Raw genomic sequence first — 22,082 nt, 5'->3', positions numbered from 1 at the left:
GGGCACGGCTGGGCCTCAGCAGTGAGTTTGCAGAGGGGGCAGGAACTCCCTTCTAGTTTCCCGGACCTAGCTCCATCTCTCCCCCAGGCTGCTCCGGGGGCCCCTGTGCAGGGCGGGAGGGGACTCTCTACCCCGCGGGCTCGGCTGGGCCCTCGCCGCGGGGGACTTTGGAGCCGAGAGGAAGCGCGGAGGGGCGGGGAGGTGGGGGTGTGTCGGGAGGCGGCGGTGGCTGGGTTTTATAATCCGCAGGGCGGTCGCGGCGGGCGCGGGAGAAGGGGCAGCGCCGCACCGCGCGCACCGCGCCATGGGGGCCGCGTCTGGCCAGCGGGGGCGGGGGCCACTGTTGCCTCCGCTCCTGCTGCTGTCGCTGCTGCTGCTGCTGCCGCCGCCGCCGTCTTCGCCCGCCCCAGCGCTCGACCCCGGATTGCAGCCTGGCAACTTTTCGGCGGACGAGGCAGGGGCGCAGCTCTTCGCCGAGAGCTACAACTCCAGTGCGGAGCAGGCGTTGTTCCAGAGCGTGGCGGCCAGTTGGGCGCACGACACCAACATCACCCAGGAGAATGCGCGGCTCCAGGTGGGCGCCCAGGGCCCGGGCGGGGGCGGGGCGCGGCGGGGCGCAGCGGCCAATCACAGGCCCGCGGCCAGTCTCCCTGGGCGAGCGGCGGGCGTCGGGAACCCCCAGCCTCAGCCCTGAGCAGTGAGGTCCCTGGTGGCACCCCTGTCGCAGGCTGGACCCTCCCACCCGCTCTGCGCATTAGACAGGCGGCGATGCTCCAGTAGGGGCTGGGCACGTGATCCGTGCCAACATAGGAGTGGAATGGATGAAGCTGGCTCCTCCGAGGCCAGATCCTCTCGGGGCAGCATCCAGGGCAGGGGCAGTGGCGGTCTACATACAGGGTGCCTGGCTCCGCGGCTCCAGGGCCCTTGCCCCCTGGCAAGTCGCCTGACCTCCTGTTGAGTTTCCTTTTCTGGCCCCTATTCTGGACCCAATTTTCTCCTTCATTGTTCCCTTGAGCCAAATTCCCACGGTTCCCAACCAGAGGGCTCAGGAGGAGGGGTGCTGCTCCTGCAAGCTCATCTCCCGGACAGGATCTCTGCGGGGCCAGGGGGTCTGGAAGCCCTTAGCCTTCCTCTGCTCTCTCAGCGCTGTAGCCTCTCCATGGCCTCTGCCTGAGCTGGACCACTCTTTCCATCCTCCTGGTGGCCGCAGGAGGAAGCAGCCCTGATGGAGCAGGAGTTTAAAGAGGCCTGGGGCAAGAAGGCCAAGGAGCTGTATGAGGGCGTCTGGGAGAGCTTCACTGACCCAAAGCTGCGAAGGATCATCCGAGTGATAAGAACCCTAGGACCTGCCAACCTGCCCCTGGCCCAGCGGCAGCAGGTGGGCCCGAGGGTGGAGGCAGAACTTGAGCACTTCAGGTGCCTATCGTGGCTGGGAGAGCAGTCCGGAAGACAGGGAGGGAGGGGCCTGTAGTCGGTATGGACCTTGGCTGTAGGAATTCCGGGGGAGACAGAGGGCTGCTAGGACCACAGATTTTTCCCTCCAGACGCACGATGTGACAAGTCACTTTCTATTGTGGAGGAGAAAGTCAAATGCAGGAGGTGGAGTGAGGCTGCTGAACAGCAGACTGCCAGTCTAGCGTGTGTGAGGCCCCTGGGGTTGATACTCATAACTGCACTGCACATACGAAGAGAGAGTCTCTCTCTTTCTGACATGCAAAGAGAGATAGTCTCACTCGCTGTCTCTGTCTCTCGGTGTCTCTGTTTCTCTGTCTTTCTGTCTCCTCTCTCTCTCTCTCTCTCTCTCTCTCTCTCTCTCTCTCTCACACACACACAGTCAGCAGTGACTTTCTCTCTAGGTAGACTTGGTTTATCACTAGAATGGTTGGGAAGTTTGCGAAGGCGCCAAGGCCGGAGGACAGCAGGGATTCGCCCTCCCTGTGAGCTGGCGCTTGTCGCGGTATCTACCCAGCGCCACCTGCGAGGGCGGCCTAAAGGCTCCAAGGGCAGCTGGTAGAGTGCGGCAGAGGGACGTGGTCCGAGTCACGTCCCCTCTCTCCAGGACGCCCTTTTTCTCCCAGCCAGGGTGGGGGAGGGTGGCAGATGAACTCCAGGGGCGAACGCCTGGTCGCTAATATTCCCTCAACTCTAACTTGGCAGTACAACTCTCTGCTCAGCAACATGAGCCGCATCTACTCCACTGGCAAGGTCTGCTTCCCCAACAAGACTGCCACCTGCTGGTCCCTGGACCCAGGTACGGCCCTGTCCGGTCTCAGCTGGGGTTTCCTAGTCCTGGGTCACCTGCGGGATGGCATGCGGGTCGGTAAATCAAAGGCACTGATTCCCCCATTGGGGCTGGAACGTGCACACGTACCCATACTTCTGCCCCACACTCCTCCTGGGAAACTGACTTCAGAGGGACCCTCTAGCCCAGCGGTTCTCCACTTGCGGGTTGCAACCCCTTTGGGGGCTCAAACGGCTCTCTCACAGGGCTCACCTAAGACGGTGTCTACCCAACACAAATGTTGACGTTCTGATTCCTAACAGTAGCAAAATGACGGTTGTGAAGTAGCAACCAAAAGAATTTTATGGTTGGGGTCACCACACCATGAGTAACGGTATTAAAGGGTTTTGGCATTAGAGCCAGGTGCTGTGGCGCACACCTGTCATCCCAGCATTCGAGAGCCAGAGGCAGGCGGATCTCTGTGAGTTCGAGGCCAGCCTGGTCTACAAAGTGTGTCCAGGAAAGCTAAGGCTACACAGAGAAACCCTGTCTCGAAAACCAAGGGGGGGGCAGGGTTTGCAGCATTAGGAAGGTTGAGAACCACTGCTCTACCCCCACCCCTCTTCCACTAAGCCTTTTCTGACCTAGCTCTCCTTTTAAAGGGTCCGCCCTTTCTCCAAGGGTCTCCTACAAGCCCTGGGTCCCCAAAGTCGGCTGTCTATGCAGTGAGCCATATGTGGGCCAATGTCCTTTCTGTGTCAACCACCTTAGACATTTTCCCGGGAGCAGGGTCCTGCCTGGTGCTTTCTTTGTCTAGCCTCCTCCCAACCAGGCCCACAGACTGCCCTTGCCTGGAGACAGTGTGACGGAGAAGCTGGTGGGAGTAGTGAAGGCCAGCGCGTAGCTCCGGTGAAGGCTGTTAGAGACTGGCACGCAGATGCTTTCCTAACTGGTCCTGCTCACCTCTCTCAGAGCTCACCAACATCCTGGCTTCTTCACGAAGCTACGCCAAGCTGCTGTTCGCCTGGGAGGGCTGGCATGATGCTGTGGGCATCCCACTGAAACCCCTCTATCAAGACTTCACCGACCTCAGTAATGAAGCCTACAGACAAGATGGTGAGCCTGCGCCTTTTTCCCCATGGACGGCCACCTTTCCTGGTTCATGAGGCGCTCTCATCTGCTGTCCCCACAGAGCCTCAAGTCCCCAGGCTAGACAAGAACAGCCAATCTGAGGGATCCAGGGCCCACCCAAGGTCTCGAGCTAGTGGGAATGGCATGAAACCTGCAGCCAGCGTACCTTGCTGTCCTGCCCCTCTTACCGCTGCTCCTGGCACCATCTATGGCGCTGCTCTCGGCCCTAAGACTCTGCCTCTGGTGGTACCTCTTTTGCTGTAGCTTAGAGTAGACCTTGATACGGTGACCCCTGCCTGTAATCCCAGTATTTGAAAGTCTGAGGTAGGAGGATGAAGAGTTTGAAGGCAGCCTGGCCTGCACAGTGAGACCCTGGCAAAAAAATAAAAAAATAAAAAAGTGTGTGTGTGTTTGTGTGAGACACACAACTGTAATCCCAGAACTCAAGAAACCGAGGCAGGAGGGTCTTGAGTTCAAGGAAAACTTGAGTAACAATCTCAGCCCAGTGCTTGGAGTCAGGAAGATGGCAGAGTTGAAACTAGGGTGTGGGGGGAGGGGAGGCAAAGCCTTGGGCCTGACGGCCACTCTCCCACCCTGTTAGGCTTCCCGGACACGGGCGCCTACTGGCGCTCCTTGTATGAGTCCCCCTCCTTTGAGGAAGATCTGGAGCGGCTCTACCATCAGCTGGAGCCGCTCTACCTGAACCTCCATGCCTACGTCCGCCGTGCCCTGCATCGACGCTACGGGGACAAATACATCAACCTCAGGGGACCCATTCCTGCTCATCTGCTGGGTAAGGACCTGGACCTTGCAAGCCCAGGGGAGCTTGGGTACAGGATGGCGGCCAGCAGAGGGAGGCTGGGTCATCCTCACGGTGCCTCAGACATGTGGAATAATGCCATCGCATGGGCCAAGGTCCCCACAGGCCTGGAATTATAGATGGGAGCACTCAGGCTTAGGGTGGGCCAGAACTTAGAGCCAACGGGGAGCTCAAGTAGGGCAGAGCTGGGGGTCAAGCCAGTGGCTTTGGCTGCAGGTTCAGAGTTAGAAGCAGCCTTGTCGTAGATCATATCTGAGGAGGTGAGCCTGGAAGCCTGTGGCCCCTTGGCAAAGGATCCTGGCATAATCAGAAAAGACACCAGTAACTAGTCCTGGGGAACCCAGAGAGAGTCAGGAGAGCTGTTCCATGGTCCCAGGGCTGCCTATATGGGAACCAGGCATGGCCGGACAGGAGACCAAGCTGTCCCACTCACTTCTTCCATGTAGGAGACATGTGGGCCCAGAGTTGGGAGAACATCTATGACATGGTAGTGCCCTTCCCAGACAGACCCAACCTCGATGTCACCAGCACAATGGTGCAGAAGGTAAGCTATGGAGTCAGGGCAATGAGATGGGGTCCAGGGCAGGGGGAGCCGTGTGATAGGCGTGGGGCCTCTCCCCTTTCCTGCCACAGTCAGCAGTGACCTAGGGGCTCTGTCCATGTTGGCACGAAGTGATCTGCTGTAGTCAGTAGTGCCCTTATCTCTGGGAGGGGAGCCTTAGATACCTTTCCTGGGCTAGAAGCTGTCCTGGGTGGAGATCACCAGCAGTGCCCTCAAGGCAGTCAACAGGGCTCCGTGTGGCTGGCTCCTGACCCGTTTCTCTACCCTCTGGCCAGGGCTGGAATGCCACACACATGTTCCGGGTAGCAGAGGAGTTCTTCACCTCCCTGGGGCTCTCGCCCATGCCCCCCGAGTTCTGGGCAGAGTCAATGCTGGAGAAGCCAACCGACGGGCGGGAGGTGGTGTGCCATGCCTCCGCCTGGGACTTCTACAACAGGAAGGACTTCAGGTCTAGACCTGGCAAGAAGAGTGCCCTGGGGCTCCAAGGAGGGGGCAGCTGTGACGCAGGCCTGCCTCTGTATTGAGGGACAGGTCTATGCAGGGCTGTAGGGCACGCCATCCCACAAACTCAGCCCCCCTGTGGCCTTGAGAGGCTATCAGCTGGGTGCCTTGGAGTGGAGGAGGGCTGAGTGATGGTGGGCTAGCATAGGGTCAAAGGGTTGCTGGCTCTTAAACACTCCCCACCTCAGGACAGAGTCCTCCTTGGCCCTGCCTTCCTCTGGTGCCAGCCTCCCCCGGGCTCTGGCCCCTGCCCTCAATGTCACCCTCATCCCTGTCGTCTCCAGGATCAAGCAGTGCACACGGGTCACGATGGAGCAGCTGTCCACAATCCACCATGAGATGGGCCACGTGCAGTACTACCTACAGTACAAGGACCTGCCTGTCTCTCTGCGGAGTGGCGCCAACCCTGGCTTTCACGAGGCCATCGGGGACGTGCTCGCGCTCTCCGCCTCCACCCCTGCACACCTGCACAAAATCGGCCTGCTGGATCTTGTTGACAATGACATAGGTATGGGGATGGGGAGGAGAAGAGCATCCGGCCTCGCTCACTCAGATCTCCCACCATCTCCGCTGCTCTCCCCTCCATCCTGTCCTCACCTTTACCTTGAGGCCCCACACACGCCTGCTTTGAAGCTTTGAAGTTAGCACCCACCCAGAGTCCTCTCCAAGCAGGGCTAAGGACTTGGGGTTCACCTTCTCTCTCTGCTAGCCCCGCCTCTTTCCCCAGGGTCCACTCCCCCTAGCTGGACTCCTTCCTTCTCCTTTTCTCTCTTCCTGTTTCTGGACAGAAAGCGACATCAATTACTTGCTAAAGATGGCCCTAGAGAAAGTTGCCTTCCTGCCCTTCGGCTACCTGGTGGACCAGTGGCGCTGGGGGGTCTTCAGCAGACGCACCCCTCCTTCCCGCTACAACTTTGACTGGTGGTATCTTCGGTGCGAAGAAGGAGAGGGGAAGCCTAAGGCAGGGGACACCCTGCCCCTTCCTTCCTTCCTGCTGAAACCTCACCTCCAGGGATTTCCCCCCATTTTCCAGGCTGTGGAAGGGATGGTGGGGGAGGGGTGGGCGAGGGGTGGACCCGCTATCTTTTCTGCAAATCTCAGGCAGCCTGTGCAACCCTAGGTCCCTAAGATCTAAACGTTCTCTTTCAGAACCAAGTACCAGGGGATCTGCCCTCCAGTTGCCCGGAATGAAACCCATTTTGATGCCGGAGCCAAGTTTCATATCCCAAACGCGACACCATATATCAGGTACCAGTGCCCGCTGCCCCTCCCTGCTCCGCCATCCCTCAGACACCTTGAGAGTTGAGAGTTCGAATGGCCCCTGCTCCTGGGCCACGCGCGGCATCTCCTTTCTTCCTACAGATAGCACTTAGTCCAGCTGTCACCCGCAGCACACTGGAGACAGCCTGAGCAAGGGACCTTGCTCTAGCTCTCTGCTTTCCCTCCGGCCCCCGCAGGTACTTTGTCAGCTTCGTCCTGCAGTTCCAGTTCCATCAGGCGCTGTGCAAGGAGGCAGGCCACCAGGGCCCACTGCACCAATGCGACATCTACCAGTCCACCCGGGCGGGAGCCAAGCTCCAGTATGTGGCAAAGAAGGGAAAACAGGGGTGGGGGGCTGAGGGACTGGGCTGGTGAAGGGCATTTCTCGGGGAGCTGACTGCTCTGGTTGCAACCCCACAAAACAGACTGCCGTGGGAGGAACTTCCCTCTCTCCTCCTCCCTCTTTCCCTCTCTATCCATCTTTCCCCTTCCTCTCTTTCATATCAAATGTTTACTGAATAGGCCGTCAGCCGCCAGCCGCCATGAGCCAGGCAAACGCCCTCCCCCTCCCCCCTCCCCCCCTCAGAGGCTCTCACCCTAGAGTTCTTTTACCAATGAGGGACAGATGGACAGCTTCGATGTCGTGGGCCCCAGCCTGTGTTCCCTGTGTCCACGGTGCTTACTCTGGTTGGCAGGCAGGTGCTACAGGCTGGCTCCTCCAGGCCGTCGCAGGAAGTGCTGAAGGACCTGGTGGGCTCAGAGAGCCTGGACGCCGGGGCACTGATGACCTACTTCCAACCGGTCATCCAGTGGCTACAGGAGCAGAATCAGCGGAATGGCGAAGTCCTGGGCTGGCCCGAGTATCAGTGGCGCCCACCGTTACCCGACAACTATCCAGAGGGCATTGGTAAAGCTCCGAGTGAGGGTGGGCTGGGACCAAGAGAAGTCCTGGTCCCTGGCCTCTGTGCCCAAGCCTCAGGCTCCTGGTCCATTCCAGCTGAACCTTGGAGTCTTTGGCTGCGGAGCCAAGCCATCCCTGGGCTCATCATCAGGGCTCTAGAGCAAAGATGGCTGTATCTTTCTCCCAGCATCCTAGAGACGGTGTGGCCAAGACTGAGGGCCCCTGGGGTCAGTCTGGCTGGCACATTGCTCTATGAGGTCACACTGCAGGCTCAGCTCTTATTGGCCAGTGGTGGGGGCCGCAGGGCTCTGCTCTCCTGCGGCCATGGGCCTAGGTTGGGCTACTCCAGGACCACCCGGCTTCTTCTTTCTGCTGCTCTGCTGTGGGAACCCCCTGCTGGTCCTCAATCAGGTGACCACTGACCATGTGACAACCAGCCAGGAGTTAACACGCCAGGCAACAACCAGAAGCCAGACAACAACTCACCAAGCAACAATCAGCCAGACAACCCAGAACCCAAGTGGGACCCCTGGATGGGGGCAGGGCCGCGAGGGGACAAGGAGCTGGGGGACAACAGGAGGGCACTCTAGTGAGACCACACCTGATGGTAAGGAAGACGAGGCCTGTCTATTTTCCTCCTCACCTCCTACAGACCAAGTGACTGATGAAGCCGAGGCTGACAGGTTCGTGGAGGAGTATGACCGGACAGCCCAGGTGTTGTGGAATGAATACGCAGAGGCAAACTGGCATTATAACACCAACATTACCAGAGAGGGCAGCAAGATCCTGGTAGGAACCACTTTCTCCAACCCCAACATGTAGCATGTGCGCACACACACACACACACACACACACACACACACACATAGACACAACCACACACACAGCACCAAGCTGCCAAAACTGGTGAAAAGTCTGAATAGGGGATTTAAAACAATACTCCATTGCAGATTTACTGGGCTCGGGGTCCAGGCTCGAGCTAACCTCTCTAGTCTGTTACCATTCTCTAGTTACCTTTCTCAGAGACTGTAATCCACTGTATGGAAATAAATGATGTTAGCGTCACCCTCTGAAAGACTGACAGCCTGTCTGTCGGCACTGTGAGGGACCCTTCCCCTGTACCTTGGCTCTTCCTTTGTGGGAAAGTATACATTATGCCACAGAAAGCCAATTCTTGGCCATGAGCTCTAAGCACAGAGTGCTCGCTCATTGCTGCTTGAAGACCCACTGCGTCTCCCCCATGGGTCCTTGGTACCTCTTTTCCTCTTCCTGCACACATCCCTTGGCAGTTGTGCACAATCAGTGACACTCTTCCCATGTCAAAGACGCAACCCGTGAACGCTTAGGCAGGGAATCTCCTAATAGCACACTGCCTTCATCCTGATGACACTGGAAGGCGTGCTAGGCTCCCTTCCTCTGCTCTAACAGGATGTATCTTGCTAGACTGCAGGTGTCTTTTGAGGAACTCATTCCGTACTCATATTAGCAGTTGGCCCAGGTTGAGGCGAAGGGTATTTGTAACAGGGAAAGATGGCAGCCTGGTGAAACCCTACTCCTCATCTCCATGTTTATGGAACCGCCTGCACAGAGGCCATGCCAACTATCCTGACCCTGTGACACCACCCCCTTGTGCCCTCAGCTTCAGAAAAACAAGGAAGTGGCCAACCACACCCTGAAATACGGCACCTGGGCCAAGAAGTTCGATGTGGGCAACTTTCAGAACTCTACCATCAAGCGGATCATAAGGAAGGTTCAGAACCTGGATCGGGCGGTGCTGGCTCCCAAGGAGCTAGAAGAGGTGTGTAGCCACAGGGAACAGGGAGTGGAGACGGCTGGGGAGTGAACCGAACCACAGGTCTGGTTCCACGCTGCTTCCTTGACTTGTCAAGTCTTGATATGGGCCATGTCTGCATGTCTCTGGAATTCCCAAGACTGCAACACTTTAGGGCATATGCTCTCTTGGGTCCCACCCATGGTACCTGGGGCCAGAGCAAGATGTAGGTGTGTTGGGGGAGGAGGGGAGGCTCTTCACTACCCCTTTCTCCCCCATGCAGTACAACAAGATCCTGCTGGACATGGAGACAATTTACAGCGTCGCCAATGTTTGCTACGCAAATGGTACCTGTCTGGAGTTGGAGCCTGGTGAGAGCACCCCTGGAAGAAAACGAGAGAGGTGGGAGGGGATGGCTATGAGGGGTAGAAAGGAGGATGCTGCCAAGGGAAAGAGGAAATGGGTTTCCTGAACTCATTTCCACCAGTGGAACTGCTCTGCCCCCACTGAGAACCAGAACCAGAACCTCATCAACATTTCCCTAATTCTCTGCCCCCCTAGGGCTGTCCCACCTTTCCGATACCCCCCCACTCTCTTTTCCCTTCTGAATGCCCCTCAGAGCAATAGAATCACAAGCATGTGTTTTCAAGGCTCAGACCCCAAGAGGGAGAGCCACAGACCTCCTAGTCTTAAGTCTCTACCTTCCCAGACTTCCTTAGAACCCTCTCCCTCACTGGGACATTGCTGAAAAGGAAACTGGGGTCAGGGAGGGTGAATCACGCCAGAATCCCACAGCCCTAGAAGCACCAGGCTAGAACTTGGCCTCCTGTTCCTGGCTGAGAGGCGTCCACACCATCCTTCCCTCTGCTGGGCCTTTCCGCTGGATGGCCATGAACTGGCTCATAACCACCTCTCTCTCCCACTCCTTTTTTCTCTTCAGCCTGTCCCCTTTGCAGAGGTGTACTCTGGCCCCACCAGTATCCACAGAGATACTCTCTCAACCCGCTCCTTTCAGGGTTGGTGAGCTAGGCTCGTAAACATGCTTTGTGGGGAATCTTTACCAGAAGCTGTTTCCTCCTGGCCCCAGCCCAGCTTCCATGTCAGAACAATGGCAAATAGAAGGGGAAATGGAAAATAAACAGGAGCAAGAAGCAGTTCCAGGGCAGGGTTTGGCCTATAGGTAGTGGATGTGGATGTGCATACACAGAGGGAGAGGGAATGAGTACGTGCTTGTTTGCAAGCACGTGCGTGCATGCTGGTTTGTGCGTGCGTGTGTGTGTGTGTGTGTGTGTGTGTGTGTGTTCAAGCACATTTGGGGCATGTGTGCATGACTGCATGTCTTATTTCTAAACATGAATATTTTGAAAAGCATGTAGCATTTTGCATCCCCACCATACAGCCTTTTGATCTAGGACTAGGCCATCTGGTCATAGACACAGTAATTAAAATTAAAAAGTCCATGAAGACCAGTGACTTTCATCACCAGAAAGCAGACACAGAATTATGAAAGCAAGTCTTCAAAGAAAGCCTGATTAAGTTTACCTTTTCTGTGACAAGTGTATATGGCATAGAACATTCCAGAATAGAGAGAATTTGTGCTCAGGCACAAGTTCAGCAGTGAGGGTTTGGGCCACATCAGATGCTCTGAGCCTTCTCCATCTAGGTCAAGGGCAGAGCAGGGGAAGAAGGCACTGGTTTCGAGACTGATGCCTGCAGTCTTGAGTGACCCTCACCCTGGCCTGAGAGGTGGATATCAGCTTGGCGTCCTTCCTGGGGTCTCTCATGCAGAGTGGCTTCTGGGGGACATAAACCCAGGGCCTCAGATAGCTCTTGCACTTGCACAGTCCTTACAGCTACTGTTTTATTAATTTCAACCCAATGACAATTTGCAAAGGATGCTGTCAGTCCCCAGGGCCTGCTCAGGGACAGGGCTCTCCATTTCCACATTCCTGGGAGGGCCAGGGCTATGCTCTTGGTTATAGATACAGAAAGAGGCAGGTCCATGGAATGGATAGAACTTGAACTCAGGCCTGTGAGACTTCACAAACCATTTCTCCCAGGAGAGGGAAAGTCACAAGAGAGCCTTTTGTTTCTGCTCCAGACTGGCCGCCTCCTGCGTGCATATGTAAGCATGTCATTAAGCTGCTTATAAGGGAGGAACAAGTATATATATATATATATATATATATATATTCACATATATCCCTTTCAAAGTTGCCGAACCCCTGCAAGTGTCTGAAGCTGTGTGGCATGACTCCCCAGATGGCACTGCTCCCCAACATCTCTCTTCCCTCTCACCCATATTGTCATTTCCAAGTTGATCTTGCCAGTTTCATTCCAACTCTGAAGTTTTAGGACCAAGTTCCCCTTCTAAACAGATGAGAGCTGAAGCCAAGGGCCAAGGCTCCAGCCATTCAACTCCCCCGCCCCCTCCCAGGTCTGACAAATGTGATGGCCACGTCCCGGAACTACGAAGAGCTTTTATGGGCGTGGCAGAGCTGGCGAGACAAGGTGGGGCGAGCCATCCTTCCCTTTTTCCCGAAGTATGTGGGATTCTCCAACAAGATTGCCCAGCTCAACGGTGAGTTCCCAGGGCTGGGACCACGGACTGGCTGTTTCCCCCGGCACCTCATACTCGAGTATGAGGTGGAGCCCTCCCTGAGGGTCCTCAGGCTAGGGACGGGGGAGGGGGGCCCCAGAGCTGTCAGCGGCATCGTGGGTGAATGGTAGCTGTTGGGAAAGCTTGGCTGTGTCTCCTGTGCAGGCTACACTGACGCGGGGGACTCGTGGAGATCCTCCTATGAGACAGACAACTTGGAGAAAGACCTAGAACAACTGTACCAGGAGCTTCAGCCCCTATACCTGAACCTGCATGCCTATGTGCGCCGTTCCTTGCACCACCGCTACGGGTCCGAGTACATCAACCTGAGTGGTCCCATTCCTGCCCACCTGCTAGGTAAGGACAATGGTCCAGCCTCATGCAGGCGGGCAATGAGCAACAAAGGAAGAGGAGAGTACTGGCCATGGGGCGGAGATTAGGCCAGACTAGGGACAGAACTTGAAACCCTGAGGGGAAGGAGCATGGCCAAGGCTGGAGAAGAGTGGGGTTGGGGGAACGTCCCACTCACTTGAAGTACCACACTGTCTTTATTTGTGTGTTGTTTGCTTGTGTGTTGTTTGTGTGTGGTGCTGAGGATTGAACCCAGGGCCTATGTGGCTGACAGTTGCTCTAACAACTGAGCCACACTCCTCAGCTTTTCTGCTGCCACACTTGCCACAGGACCATGTTGTAGAAGCCTTTCACCATCTTTTAAAGGGAAGACTACATTACCTACCATGTCTTGAGACAGCAAGCTCCAGGAGTCTGGGTTTGGGGCTTAGGGGGAGTTCCAGAAAGAGCTTTGAAAGATTCAAGGCTTGGACGGATTCAAAGGCAGGGAAGGAGATGCTGGGTCTGGGTCAAGGTGTGATGGCAAAGAGCCTTCCAGGGGCTTTAAATACTAAAACAACTTGAGTGACTGTAGGAGGGAAAGGAAGACAGTAAGAGACGAGAAGAACTAGGGGGAAATAGAGGACACCAGTTTTGCGTCCCCCTTGTATCATCCCTTTCCTGGTGCTACAACACAGAGATAAGCCAGACAGAGCACATTTAGAGGTCATTTGGGAGAACCCTGCCCCCACCCCCAAGGTGGTCAGGGACAATACGTTTCTCTTATGGAGGATTCCTTCACTACTCAAAGGACACCCTTGATTCCTAATGACTAGTTAGGTTCTTACCGGCAACTAATATCGGAAATGACCTCGTAGGCTGGGTATGCAGTTCGGAGATAGTGCACATCAAATACCCAGCACAGCCGGTGCTCGAGAGATGCCGCCTTGATTGACAGGACTGTAATCCGGGCTCTCCTCCTGCAGGATTTCTCTGAGCCTAAAAAGTTATGTTTCCTTCTCTGCCATCTCTTCCCCGCCTGCCTCCAGGGAACATGTGGGCTCAAACCTGGTCCAACATCTATGACTTGGTGGCACCCTTCCCTTCAGCCCCCAATTTGGATGTCACAGAGGCCATGGTAAAGCAGGTCAGTGCAGCCAAGGCCGCCATCAGTGGACCTCCTGAGGGAACAAGGGAGGGCAGGCCCAGACGGGAGGCAGACGCCCTCTCCCTCCAGCGTGACCCTCTCACAGCCTCTCTCCTGCCACGATTGTGTCTGTCAGAGACTCCAGTTTGCAAAGATATCTCTCTGGTTGCAGGGATGGACACCCAGAAGGATATTTAAGGAAGCTGACAATTTCTTTACCTCCCTGGGGCTGCTGCCTGTGCCCCCCGAGTTCTGGAACAAGTCGATGCTGGAGAAGCCAACCGATGGGAGGGAGGTGGTGTGCCATGCCTCCGCCTGGGACTTCTACAACGGCAAGGACTTCAGGTCTGTCTGGTTGGAGCTAGGACCCTTGTCCCCTCAACTGGAGTGAGCACCTGTCTGTCTAGACGGGGCAGTTTGGCATGAAGGTGAGGGCTGGCTGGAGTCGAGCTGTGTCCAGTTTCAGTCATGAGAACCAAGTGGGGAAATTCCACCGAAGGAATGAGAGCCAGAAGTTCTGGCCAGCTCCGCCAGTGGCCAGTTAGAATGTTTAAAGTCACAGATTTAGGCTCTGTGTACGCTGCAGAGACTCCTTTACATATTGTGGGCCCTTCCTGCGGGTGCACCGCCGCCTCACAGGGAGGGACACTAGCGCTTGGGTGCCTCGCACAGAGCCGCTCTCCCTGCTGATACACAAGGCACTGTCCTGTCGGCCTAGAGTTGGTTAGCTACCTGTCTACAGCTGTCTAACAGACTGCCCCAAAATCCAGCGGCATAAATCAACCAGCTGATCCTCAGGGTTCTACGTGCAGGAGGAGTTCAGGCAGCGCTCTACTCCACAGTGACAGACATCTCAGTGGGAGTATTTACAAACTTAATTAACTGGGCCAGCAAGAGTCTCCGCAAATAAAGGTGCTTGCCACCAAGTCTGATGATCTGAGTCTGATCCTCCAAATCCACATGGTTGGAGGGAGAGGATGAACTTTCAAAACAGGCTGTCCTCTGATGGCCGCAGGCACACCACGGCAGGCGCACACGCACATAAACTTTTATAACTTTAATTAACTAATTGGCACTGGGGGAGGGGCCCTAGGGCTTTGCACATGCTGGGAAAGCATTCTGTCACAGAGTTTTACCCCCTAGACACAGCTAGGGTAATTTTAATGGCTCATGTGGGTCCATTTGCCCAGGACCTAGTTTTGGCTACTGGGTGAGTTCCTCAGTATTTCCCCACAGGCAGTGCCTAGGGTGGAGTGTTCAAGCTGACCTAGTTAGGATGGCTAAAGCAGCCTGGCACTGATCAGGCATGTTTTTGGCCCAGGCTGGCTTGGGCTCCTTCATGACAGTCTCGGGGTCGGTAGATGTGGTAAAAGCAGAAGCAGCCAGGTTTCTCAGTGGCTAAGTTTAAAACTGGCCCCGAGTCCTGTCTGCTAGGGGTCTCTCTCCCACTTCAGGCATTCCACTTTTGAACAGGGCGGCCTCACTATATAACTTAGGCTGACCCTGAACTTGTGGTCCTCCTGCCTCAGGCTCCCAAGTGCTGGGACCACAGGCATCGTCAGCACTCCATGTCTGCCACATTCTATTGGCTACAGAAAGTCCAAAGGATAATGCTGATTCAAAGGAAGGGGAGGACTCTGAAGTCTGGGAAGCAGCAGAGATATCATTCCCCGCTGGTCTAGTGCCTATATGAGAGGAGTAGACACAAAGCCAAGAAACAAATAAGAATGTGGTTGGTGGGGTCGGGAGCGCTGCCTGGTCTTGAGACCTTCAAAGGCATGAGGGCCTGGAGCTGTAAGGCCCACGTAGATTGACAAGGGGAGAGGGGATGATTCTATGGGCATCCTTTTTTTTTTTTTTTTAATGGTGGGTCAGAGGAGACAGTAGGCAGACTCCTCCCTCCTCTTGCCCCGCCATGAGAAAGAAATATGAGGTCAACCTGCCCTGTGTGACTCTGGTTAGGCCCTAGGCGGAAGGTCCTGTCATTGGAACTGGCTTGTAGAAGGAGGTGAGGGGTCAACCCAAGGAGGCAGAGTCTTCTGGCTCGGACAGTGCTGCAGCTGTCATTCAGCCCCGGCCACAGCATTCTTCTAGAGACTCTGCTCACTGGCTTGGGTTAAATGAGATGCAGAACGGCCTAACCCTTGTGTCCTCCAGGAAGCCCCAATCCTGGAAGATAAAGACAGTAGGTGGGAAAGCCCTGGACACGCATTCTACAAAGTATCGGATTTATGCCTTTGTGCCTGCACAGCAGCTCAGAAAGCAATAGACGATGTGGGTTAGAGCTACTCAGGAAAGTTAGGAGCAGAGGGATGGCTGCAATGACCTTCAGAGACCTCTGGCCCTTGTGCTACCTCTTTCTTAGGAGCGCTTGATTTCTCCTTCCCATCATGCCATGCTCCTTGCATGCATGGAGAGAAGGTCTGCTTCATATAATGCAAGCACCATGGTCCCTTTGCTCCTTTGTCACTCTGACACCCTTTCCCCCCACCCCTGTTCCTAGGATCAAGCAGTGTACCTCTGTGAACATGGAGGATTTGGTGATAGCCCACCACGAAATGGGCCATATCCAGTATTTCATGCAGTACAAAGACTTGCCCGTGACCTTCCGAGAGGGTGCCAACCCCGGCTTTCATGAGGCTATCGGAGATGTTCTGGCTCTGTCGGTGTCTACGCCCAAGCATCTACACAGTCTCAACCTGCTGAGCAGTGAGGGCAGTGGCTACGGTGAGAGGGGGCAGAGACCCTGGTGGGCAGGCTGGGGGCCAGGAAGGGGTAACATACTTGGGAGATGGGAGAGAGGAAGATTTTGTAGACCCTCTGGGCAAAGATCTGAGATTGACTATCAGGGAGGGAAGAGGCCCCGGCAGGATGAGCCCGAGAGGAAAGCACACAGACCATCCCAAGAGGGGTGAAGAGATTCCGCCCATCCTTGCTCTCCCCTCCTCCCGGGCCCCCCTGTCTGGGCCTGAGCTGCTAGGACCCCCTACAGGAGGCCAGCAGGGACCTGAGACCATGCCCCGTTTCCCTTGACAGAGCATGACATCAACTTCCTGATGAAGATGGCCCTCGATAAGATCGCCTTTATCCCCTTCAGCTACCTCATCGACCAGTGGCGCTGGAGGATCTTTGACGGAAGCATCACCAAGGAGAACTACAACCAGGAGTGGTGGAGCCTCAGGTTCTAGAACACCCTGGCTGGGGGTGTGGATCGGGGAGGATCTCTGAGAGTGTCTGCCTGTGCTTGTGCGTGTCTGCAGATGAGCCAGCGGTGTGCGTGCGTGTGTGTGTGTGTGTGTGTGTGTGCGCACATGTGCATGTATGCATGTGTGTGTGTGTGTGTGTGTGTGTGTGTGTGTGTGTGTGCGCACAGGAACACAGCACGCAGGAGCAGAGTGCATTCTGGTGCAGGGACCATTCTTCAAGTGGAAAATGCCAGTCCTCTCTCGACTAGGTTCTCCCCAAATTCACCCTCTAACATATCTCCCCCTTTGACAGGCTGAAGTATCAGGGTCTCTGCCCTCCAGTGCCCAGAACTCAAAGTGACTTTGATCCAGGGTCCAAGTTTCACGTCTCTGCAAATGTGCCATATATCAGGTAGGAGCAACAGGAGGAGTGCGCGCCACAAAGGGTTCAGGTTTAACCTTTCAGGTTTAACCCCTTCAGGTTCAGGTTTAACCTTTCATCACTGGGCTCCCCATGCTGGAGCTGCCCCACCAGACCTGTGGGAGCAGGCTCAGGACACACGGTGTGGGTCCCCCCACCCCCTACCGTTTCTTTAAATATTCCTTGAAGAACACGAGAGCTTACACCAAGCAGTTAAAACCAGAAACGTCCCCAAAAGGCTGGCTACTGGTTACAAGGATGAATGTGGGTAGGATTTCTGTCTTAAAATAGGTTTTTACTATGTAGCCCAGGCTGGCCTGGAGCACTCTGTAGTTCAGGCAGGTCTTAAACTCACAGCAATCCTCCTGCTGTAGCAGAGCAAGTAAGCCACCACACCCACCACCGACAGAGCAGTTGCCATCAACGGTGACACATGGCTGGATACATCTTGGGCCCTGGTGATGGAGACAAGCTCTTTTTGGGGGTCCTTTGCTGCAGCTGAACCAAAGGCCTGTGATACGTGTTGGGTTGTACCTGAAATGTCCTGTAGTCTTCAGCCCGGGCAGGAGGCCCAGCTTATGCAGGAGGCAGGGTGGTTAGGGACAGGTTAGTTGCCCGTGTGGGGGTCAGAGTTCTCTGTCTGAACAATGCCCTTTGTCTCACCTTGATCTCAGCACACATAGGGTGGTCGCAACTTGCCTCCCTTTCCACACAAAGCGTGCTGGAGTCCTGGGAGCTGTGCCCCTCCACTGTGAGTGACTTGAGTGTGTTTCATTAGCACACTGGCCTGTGCGTCATCCGGCCATAGCCTACAGTGGCCCAGGCAGCTCTTTTCTTTTCTCATGCTTTTGTGGGATGCTTATTCAGAGTGAGGAAGGATGGGTGTGGGACCCAAAATCGCCCTAAGAAGCTGTAGGTAAGCAGATCTCAAGACAGAGTTCCTGATGCCCAGGCTTCCTGGGAGCCAAGGCACAGAGGCCAGAGAGGACCTCCCAGGAAGGCTAAGCTTCTTACAGGTCTTGCCACTCTTAATCTCTGGACGTGGAGGGAAGGCATGCCCTGACAAAAGTTTGGACTAAAGTTTGGTGCACAGCAGGATGGATAGAGTCTGGGACCTGGGAAGAAAGACGACACTCAGGCCCTCTCCAAGGTTGCAGAGGGCCAAGGAACAAGAAGAGTCATGGCCGTACCCATCAGGCTTTACCTACAGAGTGCCCATGGGGATTTTGGGGGTGTGGTCCCCGGTGAGGTCCCCCCACCTATGGGGGTCTCCTTCTGAGGTCCCAGCACTCACTCTTGCCTTGAGATGGACCCTGTGACCCCGAGTGTCCCAGCTTAGCACAGTTCTCCAAGCAGGCATGCACAACTTGGCTCTCTAGAAAAACCGCATCTCACATTCTGGCCAGCAGCCTGAGCGGAGCACTGAGGAAGTGCCAGGGGAGCCAGTGGCACATGGCTTATGCCCAGGATCCAAAGGGAGGAGCCTTTTCCTCTCCTTAGAGTTGGTGTGGTTGCCCGGAGCCTCAACTGGCACAGATTCCTACCAGGAAATTCCTGCTGCTTTCTGATAAGACTGTTCCCTGCTGCCTTCCCTACCCAGAAGTCCCTAGCAGATCCACAGGTCCCACCCAGCAATGCCTGCCCTCTGCTGCAGGGATGGAAACCATACAGGCTGCAAAGGCTTTGAGGGGCCTGTTCTTTGGATCCCTTTGGAGCAGGGATATAGGCAGCTTGTGGGGGAGGGGGGCACGTGGGAGCATCCATACAGGCGTATCTGGGAAGAGCTCAGATGACACCAGAGGCGAGAGTGACATCCTGACCATATCCTGTGTCTCCTGTGACTGTCCCAGGGTCTCATTGGTGGAAGCGGGTTCCTCTACCCACACTGCACTGCGCCTCTCCTCCATCTAGGCATCTCACCCATGTCCCGTGTCACTCCACCCCAGGTACTTCATCAGCTTCATCATCCAGTTCCAGTTCCACGAGGCGCTGTGCCGTGCAGCGGGGCACACAGGTCCGCTGCACAAGTGCGACATCTACCAATCCAAGGAGGCAGGGAAGCTGCTGGCGTGAGTGTCCTCGAACCCTCCTTGGACTCTTTGGCCCTGAGAAACCACTGAGGATGTTGCTGGGAGCACTGAGAAGAGCCTGTATCGCCCTTGACGCGTCACCTCCAGGAGGAAATTGGAGACCCCGGGGCCTCCCCTCCTGACAACCCCTGCCTCAGACCCACTCAGGCTTTCCCAATCCTAAAGAGATGTTTAGGCTGGGGAAAGGGGGTTGGAGAAAGAATGTCAGCCTAAGCAAGAGAATCCAGGCCCCTCCTACTCAGTCCTCCTTTCTCTGGTGCTTCCCCAGGGATACCATGAAGCTGGGCTACAGTAAGCCGTGGCCAGAAGCCATGAAGCTGATCACAGGCCAGCCCAACATGTCAGCCTCCGCCATAATGAACTACTTCCAGCCACTGACAGAATGGCTCATCACTGAGAACAGGAGACATGGAGAGATACTGGGCTGGCCGGAGTACAACTGGACACCAAACAACGGTACCAGCACCCACCCCGCCTCCAGCCCCAAGCCCTGCTCCCAGAGCTGAACCCCATTCCCAGTCTAGACAGACTCCAGTCTGATCTCGGAGCAAAGACAGGGACGCCAGAACGCAAGGCCCCAGGCCACCTGTCGCCCTGCCCACCGCCCTGTCTCCTTGCTTCCTCGCTCAGCTCGCTCGGAAGGCTCCTTTCCAGAGTCTGGCCGTGTCAACTTCCTCGGCATGTACCTGGAGCCACAGCAGGCCCGTGTGGGCCAATGGGTGCTGCTCTTCCTAGGCGTCGCCCTGCTGGTGGCCACCTTGGGTCTCGCCCATCGGCTCTTCAGCATCCACAACCACCACAGCCTCCACCGGCCCCACCGTGGGCCCCAGTTTGGGTCTGAGGTGGAGCTCAGACACTCCTGAGGTGACCCTGCTGGTGAGGCCAGCAGAGGAATGTCCCACAAGAAATTGGATGGGGGACATGGTGTGTGAGTGAACACACCCTAGCTGGGCCTTCCTCCTCCTGCTCTGTCCCGCTATACTCTCTGACCCCCCAATCCCAGCCCCCACTCTCTAGACACCCAGCATCTAACATGGAATTCCCCACCCAGTCTCTGTGCGTACAATTAAAGGTCCTCCCCTGACACCTGAGTCTGTGTCCCTTCTGGGAAGCCAGGGACAGGACTGGCTGCTGGTCTGTCTCCTGACATTCTAGCAGGCCCCTTCCTGGTTGCCTCTTAGTCTCTCTCCAAGCAGCAACCCAAATAATCCCAAGTGCTCTGCCCCCTGCCCGACCCCCAATCCCTGTAGCCTTTCCCACCAGCCTTCCTAACACCCCAGGTGAGGTGGCTTATGTTCTGCCCAGGCAGGCGGCCCCTGCCTACTCCATGCCCTTACCAGGGAGGATCCCAGGAAGCAGAGAGGAAGCAGTGCTGTGGGCTGCCTCCTGCTCTGCCTGTGGATGCACTGTGGATGGCTCAGCCTGTTCTGCGTTGACCTTTGTGATGGTGGGTGTCTCAGGAAGACCCTGGATGTCCTTCCCTGCTACAGAACGAGGGCACTGGAGGGCCTGACTCACGGAGCATGCCAAAGCCCACAGTCAACTGAGACTCCGGCCTCTTCATGAATAGACAGCCTGGGTTCTTCAGTGGAGCCACACAGGCACTGCCCCGGGGAAAGCCACAGCGTGGGCTCAGTGTCACAGGACGCCTGCTCATCCCGGAACACACTCCCTCACCCTAAGGCCACCCTTTGGAAGGCCTACTTGGGATTTGGGGGAGGTGTTGTTTTAAGGAACTTCTTAAAAATAGTTGTTATCTACATGTTTATGTAGGAAATTTGGAAAACTCTAAATAAAAGCCCATGATACCAGCATCAAGAAATTTAAACACTGTTGACGCTTTGGTGTCATTCCAGCCTGCTCTCTCTCCTCTCTCTCTCTCTCTCTCTCTCTCTCTCTCTCTCTCTCTAATTTATCTTTTTCGCCCTTTAATATAAATGCATCTACCTTTCAAATATTTAATGACCAAATCTAGCTCTTGGCCAAATGGAAGGTGGTCAGCTTTCTGGGGCAGAGGCCAGTTTCTGGCCCCTTAATATCCTTAGCCTGGTTTTCACTGCTCAGTGTGTGTGTGTGTGTGTGTGTGTGTGTGTGTGTGTGTGATTTAGATTTACAAGAAGGTTGGAGTTTACAATTCAACAAGACAATGAAACTTGTAAACATGCGCTCCAGCTTGTGTCAAGCTGAATGCCACAGACTTTAGTCCCCCTTCCCAACCTGTGTTTTGCACTTTGTTTGCCAGACAAAGATGAGTGTCACATAACCTCCTCTCCTCTATTTTTATAAATTACAGAGGTTCATGCTGCCTTTCGGGGCCGTGGGCAATGTGAGGTCAGCGGCCTTCACCCAAAGGACCAAGCTTCAGACTGAGGGCAAAGAATTTCACCACGTGGTTTACTGTGGCAGGGTCTTATCACTGAACTCGTGTGCGTGTGTGCGTGTGCGTGCGTGTGTGTGTGTGTGTGCGTGTGCGTGTGCGTATATCAGTGTGTGTGCGGGCACACGCAAGCTTTTAGATGTCAGAAAACAACATGAAGTCTGATCTCTACTTCCAACATGGTTCCGTGGATGGAACTCAGGCTGTCAGCCTTACACAGCAAGGATTTTACACACTGTGCCCTCTTGCCAGCCCTACACCTTCTTCTGTTTGTATTGTGTGGAGGGCAAGGCCTGTGCACAGATACCGAGGAGCACCTCTGGAGGTCCTGGGGGCCAAACTCGGGTTGTCAGGTTTGGCACAATGGACCTTTAACCCTGAGTCATTTCACCAGCCCTCCGCTTTATTTTTTTGAGACGAAGTTTCTCACAGAACAGGGGGCATGCCAATTCCACTAGACTACTGGCCCCAGGGATCCTTCTGTCCCTGCTCCTGGCAGGTCAGGATGCGCACAACTATGTCCAACTTTAACAAGGGTGCTGGGGATTTGAACTCGGGTCCTCACGCTTGCGCAGCAAGCACTTTTCCCTCCCCTACACTCTTTTGAAACATTACAGTTTTGGACTTGTATGTTTCCAGGCTGATCCTCAATCCCCCTGCCTCGGCCTTCTGAGTACCATGCTTATATACATAGGCCAACATTACGGTTGTTCAAACTCCTGTTTATACTTCCTCAGATGAGAAGAGAAGGGTGGGGTCCACCTGG

The 22,082-nt window shown here is 55.4% G+C and overlaps 1 protein-coding gene across 2 annotated transcripts; it reads left to right on the top strand.

The window, feature by feature from the left end:
- The first annotated feature begins 229 nt into the window (after nucleotides 1–229).
- On the top strand, nucleotides 230–20,767 carry LOC110547055 (angiotensin-converting enzyme). 2 transcript variants are annotated; one of them, XM_060386537.1, is made up of 25 exons: nucleotides 230–574; nucleotides 1,211–1,378; nucleotides 2,158–2,251; nucleotides 3,194–3,337; nucleotides 3,954–4,145; nucleotides 4,619–4,716; nucleotides 5,010–5,182; nucleotides 5,520–5,743; nucleotides 6,024–6,168; nucleotides 6,385–6,483; nucleotides 6,693–6,815; nucleotides 7,191–7,402; nucleotides 8,049–8,185; nucleotides 9,036–9,194; nucleotides 9,451–9,538; nucleotides 11,605–11,748; nucleotides 11,932–12,123; nucleotides 13,146–13,243; nucleotides 13,416–13,588; nucleotides 15,747–15,970; nucleotides 16,280–16,424; nucleotides 16,742–16,840; nucleotides 18,796–18,918; nucleotides 19,208–19,395; nucleotides 19,570–20,767. In XM_060386537.1, exons 1-25 carry the CDS (start codon nucleotides 305–307, stop codon nucleotides 19,800–19,802), a joined length of 3,945 nt encoding a protein of 1,314 aa, XP_060242520.1. In that variant the 5' UTR covers nucleotides 230–304; the 3' UTR covers nucleotides 19,803–20,767. The 2 variants fall into 2 exon arrangements, with proteins under 2 accessions (XP_060242520.1, XP_060242521.1); XM_060386538.1 differs by lacking the exon at nucleotides 1,211–1,378.
- Nucleotides 20,768–22,082: the final 1,315 nt, after the last annotated feature.

The sequence above is a fragment of the Meriones unguiculatus genome, chromosome 7, assembly GCF_030254825.1.
Source record: "Meriones unguiculatus strain TT.TT164.6M chromosome 7, Bangor_MerUng_6.1, whole genome shotgun sequence".
Classification (NCBI taxonomy): Eukaryota; Metazoa; Chordata; class Mammalia; order Rodentia; family Muridae; genus Meriones; species Meriones unguiculatus.
Note: the sequence above shows the minus strand (reverse complement) of the source record. Positions and strands in the feature narration are given on the sequence as shown.